General features: G+C 40.3%; 2 protein-coding genes across 7 annotated transcripts in view; one reads left to right on the top strand and one right to left on the bottom strand.

The window, feature by feature from the left end:
* The window catches only part of CMSS1 (cms1 ribosomal small subunit homolog), a 240,226-nt gene that overhangs the window by 73,879 nt on the left and 146,482 nt on the right, over positions 1 to 19,865 (top strand). The gene's annotated exons all lie outside the window — the stretch shown is intronic.
* The window catches only part of FILIP1L (filamin A interacting protein 1 like), a 153,510-nt gene that overhangs the window by 69,725 nt on the left and 63,920 nt on the right, over positions 1 to 19,865 (bottom strand). For 2 of the 3 annotated variants that reach the window (XM_069868048.1, XM_069868057.1), the window contains exons 3-4: positions 10,846 to 11,126; positions 7,376 to 7,549 (exon numbers count right to left, since the gene is read on the bottom strand). In XM_069868048.1, the coding sequence (XP_069724149.1) occupies positions 7,376 to 7,549; positions 10,846 to 11,109 (438 nt within the window). In that variant the 5' untranslated portion in view covers positions 11,110 to 11,126. The remainder of the gene's footprint in view (positions 1 to 7,375; positions 7,550 to 10,845; positions 11,127 to 19,865) is intronic. The other variant, XM_069868067.1, reaches the window with a different exon arrangement.

The raw sequence follows: 19,865 nt of genomic DNA, 5'->3' as shown, positions 1-19,865 counted from the left end.
GTCACCTTCTGTTCCTCCTCCTGCCATGACTGATCCTCAACAGCTACTAATTAACGGTTAGTGTTCCCATGGCTGTACTTTTCTCATTGATCATTTTGGTAGAGAACCAGATGTCTTGGCAGAAGAAGCCTTTGCTTCATGCAGAAGTAGACTGACTATGGTTGGATAGAAATAGCCGCCTCATTTGTAGCTGTGTAGGAAATGAGAGCATTGAATTGTCCTTGTAAGCTAGACAAGGAGATCACAAAAGAGTTTTCCTGTGGTTTCAGAGTAAATGCATGATAGAACCAAGAGTGGATAGCAATCCTGTCTCTTGTGCTTGCTCTGAGCATGGCTCTGGGTTTCTGGAATAAGTAGGAGCTAAATTTTTAAATGGTCAGAAGTATATTTATTTAATGATCAATCTTCACACATTTAAAGGGGTTTGCCTTGTAGATGACACCTTTGATAGCACACTTTGAACATCAAATTCCCCTTCCCCATGGATTTCTGCTGAGTTTCTAAATATTATGTAGTGATATTTTTATTTAAATAATCTATTTTGGGGTTTGGTAATAATTCCTAGTTTTTCTAAACCGCAGAGGTATTGGCATAAATGTTCACTGGAGTTCCACTGTTAAACAAAATTATTTCCACAAACTGAGAGAAAACTATCATTCTGAAGATTTTCCTCTACTTTTAAATTCAGTATGTGACCGAGTCATGCAAGTGCATGTGTATGAATCCAGAAGTGGTTTTCCTCCTTAGGCATTAGTGATGTAGCTGAAGTTTGAGAAGTGCTCAGTGAAAGCCATGAAAAGACCTGGAAAGAGTCTTTATTGGCAAGACTTGCTTCTTGCTCATTCTTTCACCTATGGAGATCACCTCCCTCATCAGATGAATGCAGGAGTCCTTGTATCCTTTTTGGGAAAGAGAAATTTTGAGCTCAAAACCCAGTGCCTCCTTTTAACCATAGTCTATTCTAGTAGGTCATGCTACTTTGCAGTGCTTCACTCTGTTAATGGAAAAGAAACTCACAAATGGACAGTGTGGGAAGAAAGGCTAGTTCTGGTTCTCCAGCATTTCCCCCACAAGTAGTTTTATGTGCCACAAGAAAGGAATTCCATGTGCCGTGTTTCGGTCACAAGCGGTATTCCCTAGAGCTCAGTGCTGGGACCACTTCTGTTCAGTATCTTTATCAATGACCTGGATGACAGGAATGAATGCACAGATGACACTAAGCTGGGAGGAAGTGTCGGTCTGCTTGAGGGCAGGGAGGCTCTGCAGAGGGATCTAAACAGGCTGGGTCAATGGGCTGAGGCCAATGGCATGAGGTTTAACAGGATCAAGCGCTGAGTCCTGCACTTGGGACACAACGACCCCATGCAGTGCTACGGGCTTGGGGAAGAGTGGCTGGAAAGCTGCCCCACAGAGAAGGACTTGGGACTGTCAGTTGACAGCAGCTGAACATGAGCCAGCAGTGGCCCAGGTGGCCAAGAAGGCCAATGGCATCTTGGCTTGTATCAGAAATGGCATGACCAGCAGGACCAGGCAAGAGTTTGTGCCCCTGTACTCAGCACTGGTGAGACTGCACTTCATTCCTGTGTTCAGTTCTGGGCCCCTCGCTACAAGGGCATTGAGACTCTGGAGTGTGTCTAGAGAAGGGCAATGAAGCTGGTGAAGAGGCTGGAGAACAAGTGTTATGAGGAGCAGCTGAGGGGACTGGGGCTGTTCGGCCTGGAGAAAAGGAGACTGAGGGGAGAATTTATTGCTCCCTTAAAACTACCTGAAAGGAGGCTGTAGAGAGGTGGGCGTTGATCTCTTTGCCCAAGTGACAGGTGATAGGATGAGAGAGAAAGGCTTCAAGCTACACCAAGGGAGGTTATCAGCCCTGGCACAGGCTGCCCAGGGAGGTGGTTGAGTCGCCATCCCTGGAGGTCTTTAAAAGATGAGTAGAGGAAGTGCTTAGGGATATGACTTAGTAGTGGTCTAGTACAGTTGGATTTGATGATCTCAAAGGTCTTTTCCAGTCTAGGGATTCTATGTTTGTAAGAAATGCCAGGACTTCAAATTCTTAGGGTGACGGCCGATTTTGGAGAATTTAATTCCAAGGGGTATGATTAATTATAGAAGCAATGGTGGGAAGAGCTGGAATGCTGCGCTGCTATCAATAAGGAAAAATTGACAAGACTTTGAAAACAGTTTGGATCCAAAACATTCCAACAGAAATGTGAACCATTTTGGAAATTGCCCATTCTTTCTGCATATGATGTTAGAGAGCATCTTTTCTCTTGTGACATAGCTGAGCTTATTTCATCCATGATCAAGAAACATAAAGAAACCTGTGACTGTTCTTTTTGGCAGTTTTGTTGTGCTCTTACAGCACCTTGTTAAGGATTTTTTTAACCTTTTTTCGCTTGTAATTTGCACACTTTTACACCAATGAGGTCAGTGTTTTATGGAATCATGATCCTGAAGCGGGATCTCTTTTCAGAAAACATTTCTTGCTTAAATCCTTGCCTATGTAAGCTTTCTCAGTAAGCAATTACCGCCTTATGCAGCAATCTCTTGGCTGTATTTTCTATGTCTTTTACAGAGGTTGAAAACCAAATTGCCTTAAAAGGTCAGGTTGTAAAAACCTGGCCATTTTTTAATTTCTCCACGCTCTTCCTTCTTCCACCAGAAGTGGAAATTTCAAAACTAAGATCTTATTTAGCTACTAGCTTACCAGAGTGGGAGACTTTTTAGTGTGTTTTAACCACCTTTCTTACCCTCCAAGATTTTGGTGGGTTTCTTTGGAACAGCTATTGCACAGAGGCATGAAGCACCACCACCTGAATTTCTGGTCCTCATCTATTTATAGGGCACGCTTTTGAGTGAATTTGTGCTATTATCACGAAACAGCTGGCCTCCTGTTTTTTGCTTAAAGTTCTGATGTGGTGCTGTTTGCAACTAATGACCATGTCTTGTTTAAGTTGATATATCAGTCTTCTATGATAGCGCTTGCTGATTTCAGCTCTGTGTGAGGTCAGGTGGAGAAGGTGGCAAAGATATGAACTTTTGATTTCTTTTGGCAGGCAGTCTGCATGGAGGGGGTTAAGAAAGCTACAAACTGACCACAAGTCAAATGACTCCTGCTTTCAAATGTATAAATGCCTGATACAGATGAGGGTTAGTCATCAACTACCAACATCAACCAAAAAGAATAGTCCTGCTTTTTCACTGTGGGGTCTAACGGATGTGGGACCTGCCAGCAGTATTTTGTGTGTTTGGTATATTTTGTTTGCTCTAGAGGATTTGTTGAATGGCTGTGAGATGTTACTTTGAATGGTAATCTGAGCACGTATGCAAGATGAAATGTAGCATAATAACTCCAGAGTTTTGTTTTGCAGTTCTTGGTGAGCAGTGCCAGTGCCTTTCACTTTGTCATTGTGCTTTTGTCAGTGTTGGGAGTTGCAGTTTGGATGACAAACTGGTGTTTGGGATAAGGTGTTTATTCAAGGGAAGGATGTGCAACAAGGAATTAGGCAGTGGGTAAAAAAATAGTAGTGTCTTGGGGAGAGCTGCTTACAGGAAAGGGTGGGAGAGACAAGTGAGTTAGCTGCTGCATAAAAACTATTTTCATGTTGCAATATTCTCCCATTGCTCGGATTAGAAGATGCATTTAGGTTTTCTTCTTGAGAATGCTGTCAAATCGGTTCTGCTGTGAGCAGTCACAGTAGGTGTGTGGCTGTTGTAGCTGGGGAGAAGGTGAAAACTGAGATTGGCATTTGATTTGGGAGAGAAGGGAATAGGTACTGCACCTGTCTTCTTGTACAGGTGGGTGATAAAATTGGAAGGGCAGCACAATTATTGCAGACACTTGGGATCTGCATGTATAATGTGCATGGGCACTTGGCATTGTGGCACTTGTGTGTGTGAATGTGCAGTGTGCCTCTCCTTCCCTGCGGGATCAAGCAGAGTCTGGTACTGGGTTGCTTCACTTGTGTGGTGTGTCTGGGAGCTCTTTTGTGTCCCTCCATGAGATAAGGACACTTCTCTTGGGAGTAAATTTGACTCTTGTATTTTTGCAGTGAGATCTTGTGGCTGACTCCCATGTATCCAGCAGAGAAGAGAGAGAGAAGTCATGTGAACCCCTGTACGTGTGAGATCCTCTCACAGGAGCGGTCTCCAGCAGCCCCTGGTTCCTCAAATTACTCTGTCCAAATGCTAAATCTGCACATGCAGAAATAACCATTTATATGCATGCACAAACTTTTACTCAGCATATACAGTTCTTGGCTAACAACTGCAGAAGACTAATAAGCAGTCATATAAATGCCTTCTGCTGAAAATTCAAGCGATAAAATCTTAATTATGTGATTTGTTGTTTTGTTCTTGCTAACCATATGGGCTGTTTGCTGGAATTAGTACTTGAACATAATGTACAATACAATGGAAAATAAGAGGCATGATCTTACATAACTGTGAATAGTTCAAGAAGCTAAAAATTCACAGGAATTGAGTAGTTTAACAGCATTTTGCTACCAGCTCATGTCTGAAGTCAAAATAGGATGGTGTCTCTTGTATCCATTACATTGGAACTTAACTTTTTGTCTTCCTTTTTTTTAGACTGTTTTGCGGTTGGTGCTGTGCCAGAATAAAATCCAAGCTAGTTACGTTGTTCTGTCCAACATTGAGTGAAATATTATTACTTTTAATAATATTGTCGTGGTCATTGTTTATAAATGTATAGTCCTGAATTTAGGATTACAGGAGATTATGGGAGCAGTTCCTCCCTTGTGTTTTTCAATGCTAGCTAAGCCAAATGTCCATGCAGATAGGTTGATCTGCTTGCCTGAATGCTGCTTTGTCAAAGTTTGTTTCAGTCACTTCCTGTGATTGTAGTTTATTGGTGCCTACAACTGTTGTCACTGGAAAGCTGTGACCAACACTTTAGAGATGTTGTGAAGATGCAATCAGATATGCTTAGTTAAAAGGCTGATGAGGATGTATCATTCCCCAAGTTGATTTGCACTGAGATTTTAAAAGTGGATTAAATCTTTAATTATCCCCGGTGGATCTAGAATATATAGGCTTTCCTCTAGTTTCACTGCTTTTAGAGGAGTTCTCAACGTGGTAGGAGGTATTGTTCATCACATTTGAAACAGCGTGGCACCAGATTTTGTTTATCGTTGACTGTGTTGTTGAAAGCTGGGGAGTTAGAAACCAGAATTGGCTTTGCAATTCCATGATGATTTGAAACATGAGAAAAAGACACCATAAGTCCTGCAGTATCATTCTCTTTGTCTTTTCCCTTTGCTTTCCTATATCACCTTCTAATAATAATAATTTTTATGGTTTTTAATATATGGGAAAATGTTTTTTATGATACTATGCTTCATTTACTAGAGTTTTGAATACCACTTGTTTTCTATTCAAGAGAAATGCAATTGTTTTGAAGCCAGAGTTTTTAATGAACAACTGATGATGATCAAAATTTATAAACTATCAAGGATGGAAATTTTTTTCAGGTCTTTGTTCAGACAGAAGCAAAACCCAAATAAAAGTCTATTTTCTTTTCTTTTATGCCCCTTTAAACATTAAAGAAAATGTATTCTCAGGTGTGAGGAATAAGAGTAAGCTTATCTGTGATTTATTAGGTTGCATAAAGAAATAGCTGTACAGCAAATTTGGCTGAAAATAAACCTCAGATTTAAAAAGAAAATAAATCTCATAGTCAAGGAATACGTGGGTCTGGCCTGTCACACTCCTCATAGCTTTTGCAAAGGAAGATATATTACTACCTGTGATTCCTAGTGAGTTAATCTGTGAAGTCATCAAATTTTCCCACTATATTCTTGAGCAAATTTGCCAAGAAAATTCATTAAGATAGATGAGTGAGTTGTGAGAAAACATTAAAGGACCAGTAATCTTACTCACTGTATTTTCAGTTGAGTTTTGGGAATGTGCTCTGTGTTCTGGGCTACAAGGCTAAATTGTCAAAGGAGAGAGACACGTGCTCTAAGGAAACTAGATGATCAGAGATTATTTTGTTGGCATATACTGGGGTATGTTGTCATAATATCAAAGCAGGAATTTGATATTCTGTGGCTCCTTCCACCTTTCCCTTGTTTTTTATAAACGTTTGAAAAATCCAAATAAAAACTAAGTGGATCTTTGACTTAAGGTAGTGGGATTTTGAAACTGGAAATGTGAAATGCCTGCCAATTACAGCATCCTTTGGGTTACCTAGATATATAAAGTGCCAGTGACCCTTCTTGCCTTTCAGATGCTTTCAGGATATTTACCTTTGCCTTTTGGAATTACCAAATTCAGTGGTGTTAGAAAGCCTATATGAACTTACATGAAGTAACAGGCTGAATGTATGTTTTCAAACTTTTCTGGACTTCTCTTCAACAAATTTCTTTTGTGCTCAAAGTTTCTGTGACATAATGCCACAATGTTCTAAAAATAAATTAACCTCTGCAGTTGAACTTTGTCTGTCTCAGACTACAGCCAGAGATTTAAACTTTTAAGCCTCTGAAATGAGTGTTGACCTTTGGTCTGACATAATTTTCTTTGAAGTGATCTCTGTATCCATAGGTAGATTTCTGTTCAGAAAACTTGGAAGTACTTAGCAGAAGAATTTTATTCCTGACTTCTGAGTTTATATTTATAATGTTTACCTATACTGAGCACAATATTAAAAAAATGTTTAAGTATTAAGAGGAGATACGCTGGGAGTTCTTATTTGGGAAAAAAACCACATATTCTGATAGGAAGAGATTTTAATATCCAATGATTTGCATTGCAGGGCAGAAATGAAATTCCTATATCATTGCTCAGGTAGTATGGCTGCTGCCGCAGTGTAATTAAACTAAAGATTACTTGGGTATAATGTGAGGATATTAGATTCCTGCATGGATGAAGTTTCTGATGACATTTTATTACAGTAACTGCTTGGGCCAAGCAGGCATACCTGTGACTCCCCCAGAGTTTGCGGGAGCTGGGATGTGGAAAGGTAGGGAGCTTTGTCATTACTGCTTTGTCGTTACCATTGCTAAAATGGCCTCAATGAGACGAGTGGGGAAGCATCTGATACCAAATTCAGAACCCGTACAGAAGGGAAGAAAAAAATGATGATATCAAAAATAGAAAGCTGATTATCAGAGTTTGTGTTAGACATTAAAACTTGTCTCTCTGTTTAAAGCTCCCAGTGCACTGTATAAATAAGTATCATTAAGCACTTATTTTTATAGGGACCTCAGGAGATGGTGGACTTTGTTCTGCTGTCTCTTACGCTCATTTTAGGTTCTAGATATGGAGCTCATTTACTTTCTTCCCCTGAAGTCAGTGGGATAATTCTGTTGGATTTGGTGGGAACTATGGTTAAATATCAATTGTGCATTCCTACCTCTCCCATAGGTTTTTCGTAGATATCTTCTTGCCATTGCTCAGCCTTTGTTTGAATAGCATCGCGCTGGAGAGCCTCTAGCACCTTCTTGGGAGTTACAAAGCCATATTGAGCTTCAAGCAAAGCCAAGTCAATTTTTTCAGCCTTAAGTATGTTTATAACTTCATCTTGAGCCTGCAGAAACACAAAGTAAGGTTTTATTTTGTTGAATTGTGTATGTGTATTTTCAGGTTAGCTTTCTACTTTCAATTTCGAGAAAACTAAGCAACTTCCTAAAGAATGCTGTGTATGTAAAGTGCTCCATAGTAGTCAGTAACATGAAGAGAGTTAAAAAACATGAGGGAATTGCTGTTCTTTGTATTTTGTTATTTCTGCGTAAACTCCAACATTTTCAGAACCGTCATCATCAATGCTTAAGTACTTTCTTAGTGGTGAGATGATATTGCTGTTTCTGGACTAATGTGTAGCATTCACAATACAAAATTTCAGGTCTAAGTATGACTTGTGGTGTTGGAAGCTGGTTTTAAATTGCTGGTGCAAGATTTTAGGATGTTTATAGAAGCCTGGAAGTGTAGCACATTCTATTTTTTGTTGGTGCAAAGGTGGCTTCTGTAGTTTAAACCTGTTTAGGGTCATCTGTTTCTGTTATTTACACTGAGCATGTTTGAGCAGTGAATGTAGTGAGGTGTGTGGTGCAGGGGATGTGACCTTTCACAATATGCATTCCAGAGACATGCAGTAATGGTAATTCTTTAAAACAAGATTAATTGCCTTCAAAGATCGCAGTGAGGTCTTGTGTGCGTATATATGTGTACGTGTGCATGCATTTTGTATTTATAGACATGTTTGATGTGCACACGCTTGTATACGTGCTCTCAGGTAATAAACTATCTTGCAGCGTCAAGATTTTTTGGAAGTAACTGCTGTAAGCCTGTTCTCAATTGGCAAGTGCATGCTATAAAAGAACATTTTAAAAGATAATGATTAAGAGAAGGTGGTGTTACCTGTTTTCCAAAAATCATGTAGTTTCAAAAATAATAGTCTAACAATGCACATCATACCCTTCATTTTTTAGCGTTACTGCATTTGTTTCCATAATCTTATAAAATATTCGATGATCTGAATATCTGTTACTTAGGAGTAGATGCATATATTCTCAAGTATGTTCTCAATGTGTTCTGCTGTGTATGTATTTCGGTAGCTCTTGTGCAAGCTGACAGATGCACCTCCTTTCTTCCTATCATACAGCATTTCTCTCTTTAAGTCCACACTGGAGAAGCATGCTGCATCCATCTGCAAGATTTGAAGTGATGTATAGATTTTCTCTTCAAAGGAAAAAAAACAACCAAACCGCAAACTAAACAAAGAAACAAAGCAGAACCCAAACCAATCCACCAAGAACACTTCTTTGGTATAAAAACACTCAGGGACTGTAGTGATAGGATGGTTTTAAGCTAAAAGGCTGTAGGTTTAGATTGGATATTAGGAAGTTATTAAGTGCTAGAAGGAAATTTTGTACTCTGAGGGTGGTGAGGCACTGGCACAGGTTGCCCAGAGAAGTCATGGCTGCCCCATCCCCGGAGGTGTTCAAGGCCAGGCTGGATGAGGCTTTGAGCAACCTGATCCAGTGGAAGGTATCCTTGCCCATGGCAGGGTGGTTGGAACTGGATGATCTTTAAGGTCCCTTCCAACCCAAACCATTCTTTGATTCTATTAAGTTACTAGTTTCTAGAGGTTAAGTCGGAGGGGAGAGAATATGTGCTGCAAATGATCTTGGTTAAAACTGAAATGCAGTGCATGCTAGCCTGGAAGGGTAGAATAGGAAGGGAGGAAATCAGAGAGGGGAACAATTTCAGTCTGACTGCTCTTGGCTGGAGCACTTCTGTATCCTTATTTGTGACTATGTTTGAAAAAAATAATCTACTTCTAATCCTTATGATTACGTAAAAATCCTAGAAGAGTAATCTTTGTGCATCTTAAATGTTCTGGAAGCTGAGAGTAGTGGCATCTAACTTTGAAACTTAATAATGGTAGAATTGACAGCCAATCTTCAGAGATTTAACTTGGCATTGCAAGAGGTGTAAAATTAGGAATAAAAAAATACTTCTTAAATCTTATATTTATAAGGCTTCCTTTGGAATGCAAGACTATTTAAAATCTTCATGTCTTCTGACACGAAGACTCATTGTTTTCAGTTTCTCATTTTGCTGAGTTCCAGTTTTAAATCTTAAGACTTGAAGTATGTGTATTTGTATCTATATATTTTTATTTATATTATGCAAGTTTAATGAAGTGTATGTAATATAAATATATCTAAATATATAAGCACACATCTCTCCTGAGAGGAGCAGAGCTGTTTTGGAGGAGCGTATGACATGAATTTTAATCTAAATCAAGAGAGGGCAAGTGAGCAGGAGAGAAATGTTTTGCAAACGTTGGAAATTGTTCTGGTTGCGTAATAAAATGTTCTGTAGAAGCTTGCCTTGGATCAGCCCTCAGAGATTGATACATCTGTCCAATATTCATATTGCATGTATATTCTGTTAAGCATGACTGTATTATTATGTAAATACATAAATGTGTTAAGAAAGGAACTAGATGGGTGCTGTATATGTAGTAACTCTGAAACGAGGTGATACACCCATTTATGCCACTTTGACCAGTTTGCTTGTCCCTTTGCCTGTAGGCAGTTTTAAGTGGCTATCACTACTTCTGCGCAACTGGCCTGCCACAGAAATATTCTTCCTTCTCACTGGAAATCTGGGTCCCACTTTCTGAAATTGTTTGACCAAGTTAGACATCATATACCACTTGGCAGCTGGCTCCTTTTCAAGATAGAAAAGTTCTTGGTCTTCAAAATCCAGTATCTTGTGGGCTGAGTATGCTTCATATCATGGGAAATAAAATTGATTTTTGATTTGTTTTGGGTTTTTTTTTTCCCTACCAAAATACATTAGAATACTATTGAGTGAATTAAGTCTGGTGATCTGGCACAAACTGATTCATAGGGAGTAATGCTCATAACCTCATAGAGGAGGGGACATAAATTATTAAGTAATAGATCTTAAAGTTCTCTAAGGTTCTCATAGGTTTACAGTGACAAATACTTTTTATTCACAGTACACAGAGTGGGGCAGCAAAATAGGAAAGTTTTGTGAGTCCTTTGCTTTGAGGGTTTTGTGGTCATTCACAGTGAACTGTGAGTGGTTTTAGTGCCAGACAGGTGCGTTGTAAATAAGTCTTATTTACATTTAGGAGCAATGTAAAAGTCATCTTTCCTGGCTTATAGCTTTTGGAATAGCTATACTTTTGTGTCTTTATGTACTTTGAAGTTTATATTTGTCCTCCTGTAGCAAATAAGTGAAGTGTTTCCTTAACATGAAAGAAGCGTGTGTTTGTGGGAAAGTGGGGAGTGGGAGGTAGGGAAAGATGTGTTTCGATCTGTAATATAAAATAGGACAGTAAATCACCTGTAATTCACCCTCTAGGACACTAAGAAGAAATAGCAAGTCATCCCGAGAGAGGTCCTCTCTTTTCTTGAAAGAACGTCTTTGTTTCTTCTCTGTCTTAGGGCTTCTTAGGATGGTGCTGGCTTGGGCTACATCATCCTTCTGCCTTCTTTGCATGTTTCCACTCCCACTGTAACCAGCCTCTTCTTTACGGTGGTCTTTTGGCTTTTGCTGGTTCAGCTTTGGTCTGGTTGGGCTTTCTGTACTGTTGCTTCTGGAATGCATGGTTTATATCTCTGAAGCTGAAGAAAGGTGGGGCAAAAAAGTAATTGTTTTAACTAAAAGAGATTATAAAATTATTACCATAATTTATGGTAGGTATTATTTCCTCCAGACTGGTAGTTTCCCCTCCCACACAAGGCTGTTTGTCATTTGACAAAAGCTGACCATCTCTTGTTAGCCGAAAGGACTGGGTGGTGGTCCTTGCTGTATGTCTGTAATGAGTCTCAACCGATCTTAGGCAGTTGGACCAGTTCCTCCCTCAACATTTGCAGAGGCAGCAGCTTTAGTAGCAGTGCTGTGCACGTCACCACAGACCACATTTCCCATCTGAAAGACAGTACCTACCTCATTTCTCAGGTACTTACTTCTTCATCACCTTATGTGATGAAGAAAATTTAGATTTATTATTTTTTCACCAGGAAGTTCTTGTTTCTATGTCATAATGCCCCAGCCATTACTGTGTATAGCCATGTTTTTCTTTATCTTTACAAGGGAGAACACAAAAGCAGTCCTCCACTGCTACGAGTTATGCAGTTGCATTTCCCGTGTTTGGGAAAATGTAGGGGTTAGCGCGTCCAGACTGTAAAGGGTAAGCTTTGTCATAACCCCCACACCCTATCACACTGATCATGATGTCCCCCTGATATCCATGTAGTATGAAACCTGAATACTTCAGTGCTTGAGTCTGGCATTCGAGAGGTGTTAGTACCTGGCCAAAGGGAGATCTGTCCTAGTGAGGCCTTTTTGAGGTGCCACTGTTAAGTAAATATGCTCTACTACCTTTGCAGATAAGTCACTAGCACTGTATAAATATTGATTAACCTCAGGAACTCTGTTTTGCTTATCACCACAAGATTAAGGTATGAACAGGTTATAGTCCACCTCTGAAGGAAAATTCTGGTCATGGTTACTGTCTAGCAGACAAAAGCCGGATTATGATTCAAAGGTGAAATTAAGTATATTCCAAATAAAAATAAGGATAATCTTTCTTATAGCAAGAGACCTCAAGACTAGTTGCTGAAAGGTCCAAAATAAGTGTAGTGGGCATTGCTTTGGAAAAGAGTAAAGCAGCTGCTATTGAGCTAGAGCCTGACTTGAATCAGTGATTTTATCTAGAAAAGTGTTGTGGCCTGTGGTAGGTAGGGCACACTTCCACCAGGTTCTCATTTTAAATCCTAAACCCGTGACTGCATGCCTTAACTGTGGTAACTTTCCACTCAGTGCTACAAATACTTCCTTTTATTGTTTTTTTCTGCAAGGATGGAGGAGATGGAAGGGTCTGTTGTTTTTTAATGGATGATGGCTGAGAAAAAATATAAAAAACAACAAAAAACAAGTGACACTTCGTAAAATGCTCAAGTCTCTTCTAGTCTAATTTATAGCCCTCATAATTGTTTGTGTTTCATAAGAAAAACTTGTTTCTCTAGGTGTCCAAAAACCAAGGTGTGTCAGACTTGCGTGGCATTGTGCACTAGAACCTGTTTTGTGAAGCTGTGCATTAACAGTGCCAGGTTAGGTGTGAGTTTGCTACACCGTGTGTAGGAAATGGTTGTTTATAGCAGACTTGTGGTGATGTTTCCTGATGATGATCAGTTTAAACTGGTGCTCATACTGTCCTTACAGTTCAACGTAGTTTTTCTTTGTTCACTGAGGTTGACTATTAGGTTTGGTCACCTTTGGCATCTTGCTTACAGAGCATTAATATGGATTTTTCTGCTTTCCTTGTTGAGCAGAGTTATGTACTCTTTACTTGCATTCTCTCCTGGTATTCCTGAATGCTAGTGCCTCCTATTGAATCTGCTAATGCAAATACTTATCAGATTTAGCAATTAACATTTGAGATTGAGGTGTCTTACAAAATATATGTTTTAAGCACTTTTTTTATAGGTAGTTGAATGTACCTGATGAGAGGCACAATCACTCTGTTATTAGTAGGCTACCTTATTAACATTTTCTTTCTCTGTTGATTTATTTAAGCCTTCTTATTACATTATTATTATTGATAGACGTTGTCAAGTTGTGTGTTCACCTATGAATGTTAGTGGTAATGTAGTTGTTGAAAGGATGTAGGTCTGAGTAACAGAGGGGCCATTCAGACCTTCAAATTACTGCAGACAGTGTAGTAGCTGCTGGTGCAGCAAATAAAGCGGAACTTCAGAAATGGACAAAAAATAGATATCCCATCCACCTACCTTGAAACTCCTCACCACTTTCAAGTTGTCATACCCCATGGATGTGGCACTGTCTAAACGACTAACCTTCAAAGTGCACCTGACACTTTGGACAGAGTATCAACTGCTGTCTCATACCCTTGCACCATGCAGGAAGAGGATCTCTTCTAGACCAAAGGGTGCAGGTCTTCTGCTATGTCATTAAGCCCTTGCATGGCTCTAGTGTAACATTCAAGATAGAAGCAGTGCCATTTTGAAGTTTCCTAGCTGTCTGCTCTGTTTTTTTTGGTTATTTTCTTCTTTGAACAACTCTTTCCATGTTCTCAAAGAACAACTTTTTTCTTTTTTTTAAAGTTAAAGCTGCTCAAAATTTGTGGTTGTCAGTTCTCATGGCACCCAAAAAGGTGCCTTGTCCCTCCTGAGCCCTGGCTCTGGAGATTAGACTAATGAAGGGGACAATTGCCTTTTTGCGTATCTGTCTCTCGGCTAGTTTTCACTTTAAGTTAGGTGTTGATAGGGTCTGCATACAAGAAAGGTGTTCCTAAGAGAAGAGTTAAGGAAGAAGTATTCCTTCTTGTAACAGGGATTGTTGTTCACAGTGTCTCTGTGACAGTTTCTTCTGGAGGACTCACTCTTTCATCTTGTGGCAAACTTCTGTATAGGAGACATTTTAAGCCCTGTTTCTCTACCACCAAGAAGGATGTCCACAATATAAGATACCTTAGAAAACAGCTGCTAAGAAAGAAGAAAGCAGGTGAGAAGCATATGTGCCTTGCATTGGTGATCTTTCATCTGTTTTGGATCAATTACTGTGGCTACATGAACAGAAGAAACAAGGGTACTTGTCAGCTTTCTCATATGACGCAATATCTGCTTGCATCAAAAATAGAGATTGAAGGGGACCATCCAAATAATGAAGTCATGTCTCCTGAAATCACAGATCACCATGCAGTAGGTACTTAATAGAGATTTGTTTACTGTTAAGTGTTCTAATTGAAGAGAACAAGGCCTGTGTGTTCCGCACTGTTGTGCTTTCCCTTATGTTATGAGGTGTCTGTTCTACTGAAGATGTTGCAGTGGTATCTTGGTCGAAGTCACAAAGTGATGGTTCCCTGGCTCTTCAGATTCAATGTAGCTTGGTAGACTGGTTCCACATTCAAAATAGGGTACAAGTATTGAAACATTCTAGTAAAGTGACTTATTGCAAGTAACATACTTAGCAAAAACTGAATCTCTTCTCAGAGTTTGTGTTCTTTTAATAGTTTTCCATTTTTGTTTTTTTTTTTCAAGAGCTTGCTCATCTGAACGTGTATGCAGTCCTTCTGCCTATGAATGAGTAATTTTCCTGTCCTTGGTGATAAGCAGGTAATCTAGGGGATCAAAATATACTTTCCTGAAGAGTCAGTTGAATAAATGACCAAATGTTTCTGTGATATTAACTTGGTCTCCACCCTCTCAATCTTATTCTGAAGGAGAAGAAACTGTATTTGTCTTTTTGGCAGCAGAGAACAAGCAGGTGGTTCAGAAATCTCCACACTTGTGTGGGAAAGACTGAAATATCTTTCAAAGGTGACTTCACCACAAACGCTGTAGAGATTTAAGAGACATCTTTCCCCCCGCCCACCGTCTATTTTTCCCTTTGGTGTTTTCTCTTTAGTCAGTGACTGACTTATGAGCTTACAAAATCCTTCACAGGACCAAATCTTCCCTTAATCCCAGGGTAAGTGTCCTGGATAGTTGAGAACTTGCAGTTTCTTCCAAAAATCCATGACTAAGCAAGGAATTATGTCTTTCTGGGTTTTTAACATCCCCTAAAGGGATATGGTAGTACTTTGGATTTGCTGAAATTGATAGGACTCCTGCCAACGCTATGACTTTTAAGAGGAGTTGAGATACGATTGCTCAGCATGCTAATGTAATGGGAGAGTGCAAAGCACATGACGTCTTTTCGAAAGAGGTTGGCAACCCTCAGCCCATCACTATGAATGTAATTTGGGGCAAAAGAATAAAAAGGTGATCTCACCTTTGCTGCTACAGGGCGTTTCTTCCTTTCCTGTGTAGCAAAAGCTACTTCAAATATCACATTTGACTTATCTCTTGCAGGAGAAATTCATTGCCTGTCCCTATTCTTCTACTTTCTAGTGTGGCTGTATGCCAGGTAGTATTTGAGCTTCGGAAGGGGCTTTTGTCTGGGTCATATCATGCCCTCCCCCAGAGAAAGTAGTAGATTTGTCTTGTTCTCCTCCTGTAATCCTGATGTGGTCTGCAGGCCAGCAACTGAACCACCATGAACCATGGGAGAATATGTAAGTCTTATTAATTGGAATCCCAGGATCTGACCATTTCACAGCATCACTGAGCCTTTTCCACAACTGGTACCTTCTAATAGATCATGTTTAGAACTTTCATCCTTCTCCTGAGTGGGAATACATTGCTTTGTGGTAGATATACACCACGGACAAAGATACAGCCCTTTAAGTACACTCCTTCAGCATTTTCCTTAAAACTGTTTGCAGTGGCTTCTGTCTAGAGGGATGTTCTGTGGTACCATAGCTGATTATCTCATTCAGCGTGTGCTCTTACTCACAGTAGATTCCTGTGTTGTTTTGGTGTGTAGGCTGGGCAGTAAATGAGAAGAGACTTCTTCCCTTTAATGGGTACTTCAACCAGGGACTCTGGGGTAAATGTTTTCATCCTGGCATGGAAACTGGAAGGTTATGCTGTTTATCTGGGAAAACTGATGCAGGAGTGCTTACCTGTGTAGTTTGATGTGTCCATTGGCATGCGGAGTTGCAGGGAGTCAAGCAGGACAAAGAAAATAAATTGGCAGTTTATTTCCTTTGCGGGTTGTTGTCAAATTTTGATCTTTAAAGCCTTTGGGAATCCTGCAAGAGCAGCTCTGTTGCTGTTCAGAAGAGCAATTACTCAAGGGGGAAGAAAATGTGGATTCAACATAGAATGTAAACGATTCCAGACAGGAAAAGTGCATGGTTGAGAATTGGATGTCATTTTTGTGCTGGTTGTGGTTCATGTGCATCTGACCGCAAGACAGATTTCTCATCCCCTGGAGACAGGGAGCCTCTTCTGAGACAGTAAGATGCCTTTTGGACTGTGTTTGAGAGTTGTCATTTTACTCAGCTGACAGTAAAGGTACTGTGAAATTTCCACCATCTGTTGTTTCCTCCTCCCTCTTCCAATCCTGTAGTGTTTTGTGCATATATGGTGATTGTTGTTAGGTAAGATTTTCCCAAGTCCATTTTACGTATGAGTTTTGCACGTAGGCAGTGATTGTGGTTAGGTAAGATCTTCCCCAGTCTGTTTTGCATATGAGTCTGTACAGGCTTACAGTTGTCTTCAGAAGACTGCATTTCTGTGGGAGGTTTTCACCAAGTCTTTTTGAAAAAAAATCTTTGTCAGTTGTCTGTCATTTCAGTATTGGTGCGTCCTTCACTTTTGTAATACCTCTAACAATGTATATCTAAACACAGCACTAGATTTTGTGCCTGGAAGTAGAGAAAAGAGACTGTACCTTGTGGCCAGTTTCTGGTTTTGTGGCTCTGAGCTCAAGTTAGGTTAGATTAACTGATCTCAGCCCAGCTACTGAGCCTCAGAAGGTGTTTGCCTGTGTATTTGAGTTCAGAGCTTGCCTGTTCACAGAGCTCTGTATGAAAGCAGAAGCTGTTAGCTTAGAACATACTTAAAATTTTCATACATGGAAAATATTAGGACTGTATACCCCTATTCAGAGATGTCAAACCTTGTTTGAAGTGGGATTCTTCAGATGGTCCATAAAATCAAGTTGTCTGAGTAACAGACCTTTGTGTGGTGATCTGTGAGAAAATCAAGAAGTTGGTCTCCCTGTTATATCCATTACATTTCTTTGGCAAAACTGGGTAGCTATTCTGAAATCTGAAATGAATACCTGAATTCCACAGAGGTTCCACCTCAGAAATCAGTACTTTGGGAGTTTTCTGACATGGACTGATTTTCCTTTGTCTCTGGTAATACCTTGGAACTACTTCTGACCCTACCTAGCACTCCAAGGCACTTTCATCATCTTTTCCTCCTGCTAAAACCTTCTCTCTCCTCCGTAGGAATTTAGCTCTGCAAGTTTGCGGTACAGCATTTTGCTTCATTGATGGTAGTCTTAGAAAATTACAATATATTTATTTTATGATATGTATAGAGTTCATGTAGCAAGTAGATTAATGCAGTAGATCGGTTTGAATTGATTGGTCTCCAGTGAGGTACTACACATTCCGCAAAGCTACTATCTGCAGCTAAGATTTTAGTTTATTGGGAGAATGACCCTGATGTTGTATGTTTACTGTAGCTTCTATGTGCTGCTGCAGGGCAACAATACTAATGTCATCCCATCTTATCATGGGTTCAAAAGGTTGAGAAGGAATCAAAATTAAAATAGCTAGAATTTCTTTAACTTTCTGTTTCTGGGAACTGAGGTTTGTGGGGAATTTTATGCAATTACACTGAATTGCTTCTGAGAGACTAATATGGGGAACTTTTTCTGTCTTTTCCCTTGGATATAGAGTTGTGGGGGGATTTTGGGGGTTGTTTGGGTTTTTTTTCCCGTTTTAAGTAAAATGTTCAGATTAGTGATCCCGAAAAATTTCTTCACTGAAAGAGTTATCAGGCACTGGCAGAGGCTGCCCAGGGAGATGGTTGAGTCACCATCCCTGGAGGTATTTAAAAGAAGTGTAGACAAGGTGTTCAGGGACATGGTTTAGTGGTGGACAAGTATGGTTGGACTTGATCATATTAAAGGTCTTTTCCAACCAAACAATTCTATGATTCTACAAGCACGCACACACAAAAGAGATTGTGTATCTTGCATTGTCTTGTCTGTATGGCAGCTTTTTATTGAAGTACACTGAAAGATAATTCAGCTGCTCCAATTTAAATTATATGAATTTGCTTTCCAAGTACAAAGTTTTCTCTTTTTATGAGCATAAGAAATGGTTAAAGTTACTTAATACAGTATTTGTGGTATAATACTTACTACGCAGCTGCAGTAATTTCTACTTGTGTATACTTACTCTGTAATTACAGCATTATTGAAAGCAAAATTGGGAAATAGCACTACATGCAAGGAAAAAGTTTCTGTCTTCGAAGCTGTGTATCTAAACTCATCCTTTTTCCTGCATATCTTGACATTAACTGGACTGCAGACATTTACATAACAAGTTAACTACTGTAGTATGTACAACTAAGTATATACTTAAAAATCAACAAAAAAAAGGGGGTTGGGGGTGGTGAGGTGTCAGAGGCTATTCCAGCTGGGACTTATGTCTCATACAGTCGCAATGATGGTAGTTGTTGGTTGTTGAGTGGAGTGGTGAGAAACTGTGCTTGAGGGCACCAGGTGCCTGGGATGACAACTTCAAAATGCACGTACTGTCCCTCTGCAGTGACCCAGCGAACAGCAGCGGGTTTGAGAGACGAAACGGGCTTCTGCAAGCCTGGAGGGCTGAAGTGCCAGGCGACACAAAGCGGAGACCGAGCATGCATGGGGGGCCACAAACCCTTTCCAGATACCCCTGCCCAGAGCTACGAGAGAGCATGCGCCAAAGAGAACTTTCCAGAGCAACTCGCAGTGCATGCACAGAATCCCTTGTCAATCACTGCCCCAGGGTGGGACGGAGGGTGGGGCCTGGGAAGCTATAAAAGGCAGACTGGCATATGGCACGGCGTCAACCTACTGACTCTTTCCCACTGCTCTCCATGATTTAGTCCTGCACTGACCGAAGCTTCATCTCTGCTGGTTTCCAACATGTGAAACCACATTTTCTGTGGCTCTGAAACCAGTTAAGTTGCCTCTTTGAATCCTTCACGGGTGATTGTTGTCATGGTTTGTTGGGCTGGTTGCTGGTGGTTTGGTTGCTGGTGGTGCCTCGTAAAGCGTTAATAAAGCTGTTGTTGTCTGGAGTCCTCTGGGCCCCTGTGTGGTTGCCTTGCACAGCCCTGAGTTCCCTCCAGAGCAGTCGAAGAAGGTTCCTTTGTCAGTCTTGCTTCCCGAGTTGGCAGTGGAATGTGTTTGCCCGTTCTCACAGGACATGAGAGAGGGGAAGAAAGAAACTGTGTAGGCAGAAGTACTAATGGCGCCTGGTTTGCTGTAGATCTATGCATATAGAAAGGCAAAGGCAGCAGCTACTGTGGCTGAGTTTGAATCCCACATTTGGGGTTTTGCTTATTATGACCATCTCTCAACTCTTTCTGCAGGCAGCAGTTTTCTTGAAATGTGTGGAAGTGTCATTATCTTGCCCTCTCTCTGGCTTGTTTGAAATTGGAGGTGGTTCAGGATGGAACCCCTGGATAGACAAAGCATGCAGCTTCATTGCCGCAGAGTAACAACCTCAGGCTGTCTCTAGAAAGAATGCAGTGGGAGCTTTGGTTAGCCTCATCCCAGGACCATCTGCCATGGGGTATTCACGGAGCTGAAGGGTGGCATACTGTGAAACAAATAGTTTTTACATGGTGTGTAACATGTTTCTGTAAATCTCGCACATGGTGGTTAAAGTATTTAAGGACTTGAAAAGGAGCTAGCTGGCTATTAGAAAAACAACCATGTGC

Source organism: Phaenicophaeus curvirostris, chromosome 1 (genome assembly GCF_032191515.1).
Source record: "Phaenicophaeus curvirostris isolate KB17595 chromosome 1, BPBGC_Pcur_1.0, whole genome shotgun sequence".
NCBI classification, from domain to species: Eukaryota; Metazoa; Chordata; class Aves; order Cuculiformes; family Cuculidae; genus Phaenicophaeus; species Phaenicophaeus curvirostris.
Note: the sequence above shows the minus strand (reverse complement) of the source record. Positions and strands in the feature narration are given on the sequence as shown.